Source organism: Aedes albopictus, unplaced genomic scaffold, assembly GCF_035046485.1.
Source record: "Aedes albopictus strain Foshan unplaced genomic scaffold, AalbF5 HiC_scaffold_169, whole genome shotgun sequence".
In the NCBI taxonomy this organism is placed as follows: domain Eukaryota; kingdom Metazoa; phylum Arthropoda; class Insecta; order Diptera; family Culicidae; genus Aedes; species Aedes albopictus.
The window spans coordinates 1-6,458 of record NW_026916946.1 but is presented as its reverse complement, the minus strand read 5'-3'; the positions used below and the strand labels follow the sequence as shown (position 1 = coordinate 6,458).

Below are 6,458 nucleotides of genomic sequence, written 5' to 3'. Positions count from 1 at the left end.
TTCTCTGTGATTTTGTTGGCGAAAACGGAAATGTGACCGAATTACGAAAGCGAAAGCGAAGGTGTATAACAGTTAGAAGCAAACAAGCAAAAATGAAAGTTGGGTTATAGGGGAAGTATGTAAACAAAAAAAAAAACAACTAAATAACTAAAAAAAATTCTTAGTGCATTAATGCACTAGGGATGGCACGAAAATGCCCATCAAATCAGTATTACTGCACATCGATATTTCTCTCTAATACAGAAAGAGCAACCACATTACAAAAACAGAACCTCTTTTCCTCAGTATTAGTGCCATTTTATCGCTCCATGTATCGTAGAGGATGAATCACTTTTTCAAACTCATTCACGAATTTCTGACGTTGCTGTTGGTGTTTGGCGCTATCTCTCCCAGTAAAAACATGATAAAATTTCCTGAACAAACGCGACTCAAAGTGGTGTCCATCTGGAGGAACAATCCGTGTCAAAATGCATCGAAAACGCTACTTCCCGGCTGATTTGGAACCGTATCCGCTGCACTATGCGGCATTGCGAGGCGACACCAACCGGATCGGTGAGTTGATTTCGGCGCGACACAACTGCTTCCAGCCCATTCAGGACGGCGAGACTGCGTTGCACGTGGCGATCGCTGAAGGACAAGAAGCTGCGGCGAGAATGCTGTTCGGGGAGTTTCAGAAGCAATTTGCTTTTGTGGAAGAACAATGTGAAATTCAGGAGAGTGACAAGTTTTGGACGAATGGATGTGTTTTGATTGCCGTGGGTGATGAGGAGATCCGACGCGTGAAGCAACTGGAAGCAGACTCAGTTCCTGTTGGGAACCCGGTGGAGGGCGTTCTTATTTTGATGAAAAATCCAGTTGGAGAAAATGAGCTCGCCGTACTAGATCCAAACAAAGTAGATCGTGTGGAGCTTTTCCAGTTGGTTGAAAGCCTAATTCCAAATGGATTCGGCTCATGGAACAGTACTGGAATCGCAGGGAAATGTGAATCGTTGCTGATGCTCGCAGCCTATTATGGAAATATTGAACTGCTGGAACTACTGATCGAGCAGGGAGCCGATCTTAATGTGGCAGGACCAGAAAAAAGAACACCCTTTCACGCATCTTGTGAAGCTTCTCAGCAAAAAGTAATTGAGCTGCTATTGACAAAATACTTGGATCGATTCGATCCATCTGCTCTGGATGAGAATGCCCAACATGGACTGCACTATATTCTAAATCGCAAGAACAGAAACAGTTTCGAATTAACCGTAGACAAAATGGTAGAATACAGAGTACGGAAATTCGGAGAAACCCCTTCAGTTGCGTTCAATGCTATTTTTAAGCTAGAAAACGAAGAATGGCCGTATACTGGCGTATGGAATCAGTTGGATGCTGTTTTTTGGGATAAAACGGTCGAAGTTGTTCTTGATCGATATGAGTACGATCTTAGATACCGGTGGAAGGAAGTGACTGTTCTGATTGATATGATTGATTACAAAAAAGCTAGGAAATTCTACAGGAAAGCTATTACTAAGGACGTTGATCTGCTGAATATAACTGAACCGAACGGATTCACTCCGTTGCATGGGCTAATTTGTACAAACGAAAGAAAGTTGGTGAGCGACTTGTACAGAAATCATCCAGAGGTTAAAAACATCTTCGAGAACAAACGCGCATTCCATACTTTGAGTTATATCATGCAGAAGGAGTTTATTGGTATGATGGAGTTTGTCCTAAGCAGCCACTCCCAGTTCTTCCAGGAGCATTTGAGAGAAATACTGGAACAAGTTATCCAGGAATATAAAGCGTCTAATTATGAAAATGTTTTCGCAATACTTCTAAGCTTTCTGCCGAGCTTGGATTCAAACATTTCGGAGAAGTTAAAGGAGTTGTCTCTACCATCGGCGACACAGGGTAAGCAAATATTGATATGGCATATGTAAAATTCAATACCTTATTGATTTTCAGAGTTCAACGATACTTACGATGAACTGCTACAAGACTTCAACGCAACCAACGATCGCATCAGAAGTTCTGGTAGAACTTTGGACAGCTACGCGAGTACTGAAGGCAAATCTTTTCTAAAACAAGCAATACTGGAAAATCAAATCCAGCTAGTTCAACAACTCCTCGACGCTGAAGTGAACTTTGATAGTCTAGACAGTGACGGCTGTCACGCGATCCATCACGTCGCAAGCTTGGAAATGCTGCAGTTGATCTCCGAACGGCACCCAAAAGGCTCGTCATTGGTCAACCTGAAAGATCGAAATGGCTTTACACTGCTTCATGTCCTTTGCCCCAGTAATGCAGAACCCAAAAAGGAGTTGATCGTTGCTGTATTGAATCACGGTGCCAATTTAAATGAGAGAACAAACGATCAAAAAACGGTTCTGTTCTACACCTACTATGAAGATTTGTTCACATTTTTCACCAAAGGTATTCAATCGTTTGGATACTCTCCAGTTAATCTAGAACTTCGGGACAATGAAGGAAATACAGCTATTCATCATCTACTGTGTCATCGAAATAGCTACATTGGCTCAATCATGCTGCGATCATCCAATAGTTTTGCAAATTTTAACGACAAAGGCAACTCCTACTTGTCTTATATGCTACGCTTCGATCGGGATCATTTTGATTCTTGGCTGAAGCCGGTTCTGGAGACGTATCCGGATAAAACGCGTGAGATGTTTCAAGCCGAGTTCGATCGATCGCGAGATCGCACATCGGAGTTGTTTGTAGAAGCCTGTGCCAATATGAACGTCTATTGCATTGAGTATTTCTTGCGAATGGATTTGAACTTCAACGTTCGAGATAGCACTGGAAGGGTGGGACTTCTGGAATTACTGAATGGTTACGAACTACCGAGCTCAGATATTGTATTCAATCTACTGGAGAAAAGCATCGATGTGAACATGCAGAACACCAAGAGACAAAACGCTCTGATGATACTGGAAAATCAAATAAGTAAGTCGAAGGAGACGGGGTTTATCGCACGTTTCGCTCTTAAGATGATTGAATATGGGCTTAATCTGGAACACGACGATGACAAAGGAGACACAATCATGCATTATGCGTGCAGGAATGGAGACTTTGAACTTCTGAGAGTTCTCGTGCAAAATGGAGCAAGCTTTTCCTTTCGTAACCGTGCATTTAAAAGGCCAGTTGAAATTGCAGCACCATGTATTTCACAAATTTTAAATTATTTAAGTGTTTAAGTGTTAAGTGAATATTATTTGTACAATTATAAATATACGCAAATTGAATATACAAAATCCATCTTACATTCCTAACATTCTATAAAATAACCTTCGATTGTATTCTCCGTCGTCGCACATAACTCCATCATCAGAATACCTCTCGTTCGTTATTTTGTCGTGTAGTTCCTCTACTCTAGAGTCCAACTCTGGATAATTCCGAACCATTATATCAAACGGCTCACCAAAAATACTCTCTGGCAGGGTGTTTTCCTTGAATAAGTAATCCATTATTCGTTCAGCGATCGACTCGATGAAAAACGGATGATTTTGTATCAGAAATATGAGAACATCAATGTGTCCCTCTATCAGAATATTGGCCACGCATATAACTGCTCCATCACATTCAAACAACGGTGGGCATCGATCAGGAAATAATTCGTATAGTTCCTCGATGAAATTGAACTCATTAGACCACATCAAACAATGTAGTACGTTGCAACCATCAGGATCGGTAAGCGCTAGTAGTTCCGGTTTCTCGCGAATCTCCGATTGATAGTAATTCGTGACAGCATCCCAGATTATGATTTCCATCAGCATGATTCTGTCTCCATATCGAAAGCTAAGATCATAGTTGTAAGGTTTTAAATAAGGCTCCACAATTCTACTTCTGAACATCCCTGACAAGATACTCCATATGGACAAACAATCCCAGTTGCGTCCTCCTTCGTATCTAAACACTTGGTTGAACGCTTCACTTGCACTTTCTCCAAGCTGCACCATTCTGTATTCCATCGTCTTCTTGAGAACGTATTCGAACCCCTCCTTGTTCGAATGCGGTATAATGTGAAGAAATGCTGTGTAGCCGATCTTATCTCTAGCTGTGGGCTCACAGCTTTCTCCACACTCCTCAAACATAAACCGTATCATGTCCATTTGCAACGCACTGCATGCCTCCATCAACGGTGTCATCTGATTCCGACCTGTCTTTGACAAATCGACACCATTAGCCATAAACCTTTTCACCAAATCAATCGATCCTCGAAATGCTGCCAATTGAATGAAGGTATCGAAATTCGTTTCTGGTCCAGAATAATTCCACGCCAACACTCCATTCGGTTTCAAAGTTTTGAAGAATCCTTCAATAACTACTTCATTTGCTTCAGTCACCGTAATGACTGCAACGTCTGCATCTTCCTTGAATCGCTTCAGCAAAACAACCTGAACATTTTCCCCATCAACTCCAACGTCCAGATCCTTCGCTTTCAGACACTCTTCATCCGAAAAAGCGATCATAATAGAAACGTTCGTCCACTTATCAATCTTCTCTTTCGTAACTCCTCGCCGTTCCAAACATTTCCGCACCTTTAAGAAATCCGCTTCATAAACATCCATCAAAGCCGCCGCTACATCCCATCGCTGATTGTAGATCGCCACGTGAAGGGGAGTTTCGCCTTCCAGTACCGTACGGTAGATTTGACCTTCTCCGCCGATTCGGATCGCTTCCTGAACCAGCTCCAAGCTGCCTTCGGCGGCGGAAAAGTGCAACGGATGGTTGAAGTAGTGTTCTGGTTTGTATTGCTTACGAAGAACCGGGAAATAAACCGTGTCCATCCTGTACAGTTGATATTTCAAATCAGACTGAGCATTCCTGATAGTTTTGCGCCAGAAGAAAGTGCATTTCGAGTTCTTCCTGACTACACATGAATGCAAAACTCTTCTCTTTGTGCCTATAGAGCAACGCCAGCTTTCTTTCATCTCATCTGTATGCCTGTAAGCACACAAATGCTATGGGGATTTATGTGCACACTGGTTGAACAATCTCTCGTTGTCGAACGAGATGCTGTAGTTTTATGTATATATTATATATTTATTACTTTCTTGTAGGCACGGTAGTGGGACCACTAGCTTGCAAGATGGTAATGTGTTCAAAAATATTGACATTATTCGGAGGTAGTGAACATTAATTAGAGTCTATTATACAAAACCGGGGTTATTTGTTTCGTAAACTTGCTTCAAAGGATTATTCTCTATCGATAGGTTTTTTTTTATTTTTTTTTTATTTTTTTTTTATCTGTATTAACGAGACTTTTAGCCCTAGGCTAGTTCATCTCGGGACCCACGCTTTACTTCCCTTCCGAAGGAAGAACTCACATTTTCCGAGTTTGTCGGGAGTATCGATAGGATTATTTCGGAAACTAATCATGGACGTAGCCAGCTTTTCGGTCAAGGGGGGAGGGGGGCAAATATGTAGCTACTAGCTCTATAACTAAACGTAACACGATGAAATTGATTACAATAACATTATATTATAAAAGCTTTATTTAAATAAAAAGAAAATCGTGCTAAATACTGTTGCTTTGAATTCCACTACCAACTTGCATCCTTTGACAGATGCGTATTTCAACCTCAACTGTCGTCAAAGCTCGTCTTGACTTGACTTTATTTAACCCTTCAGCAGTCAAGCTGTTGTATTGTGTACAATACGATAGAAAATGCTCGCCTGATCAGCACAAATCAACGTAGTGCTGGTTGCGGTGACCAATTTCTGGAAGATTAGGGATTTTTTTTCAGGTACTCGTGCATTATTTTGCTCTGTTTTTTTTTTTTATTAAAGTCTACAAAACATTCTAAAGAAGTTATAGCTGAACTTTTTTGGAAATTACGAACTCTTTTGAGGACTAACCTAAAACTTCCTGGTTCCTGCATGTGTCCTTTTTAAATTATCTTTCAATACTATTCGCTGGAGGAACTCCTCCAGAAAGTTTTGAAAAAAAAATCAAAAAAGTCATCAGGTAATACTGGAAAGTTTAGAATTAGCATAAGTTAAAATACACAAAAATTAAAATAAAAAAACAAGGTAATCCTGTTGAAAATGCTTTGACATCCATGTGCACAACAGAACATGTGCTCGATGAACAAATTGAGATTTGAAATTATGAAAAGAAATCCACGTACTCCGGTGAGACTCGAACTCACGACTCCCAATTCGCTAGACGGGCGCTTCTATTCCTTCAAGCTACGGAGTCACTCGACTATCTCCGTCGCCAGCAGGCCTAGAACTGAACTCGATTCCACAATCGCACATGGTTATCTTCTTTTCACAATCCAAACCCCCTTCGGATGGGATTAGATGAACATCTAACACATTGTCTGTTGTGCACATGTATGTCAAAGCGGGAGAGGAAGTTATTTTTAATTGTCGAGAGCTTCGGGCACTGCCTTCCAATCACTTATTGGTATGGCAATTAGTGTGCAGTCGGACTCTCGACGGGTCGGTCC

General features: G+C 41.2%; 1 protein-coding gene across 1 annotated transcript; it reads left to right on the top strand.

Annotated features, from left to right (window-relative positions):
* The first annotated feature begins 245 nt into the window (after window positions 1-245).
* LOC115270181 (putative ankyrin repeat protein RF_0381) lies at window positions 246-3,254 on the top strand. The gene is made up of 2 exons (XM_029879426.2): window positions 246-1,893; window positions 1,948-3,254. Exons 1-2 carry the CDS (start codon window positions 468-470, stop codon window positions 3,195-3,197), a joined length of 2,676 nt encoding a protein of 891 aa, XP_029735286.2. The 5' UTR covers window positions 246-467; the 3' UTR covers window positions 3,198-3,254.
* Window positions 3,255-6,458: the final 3,204 nt, after the last annotated feature.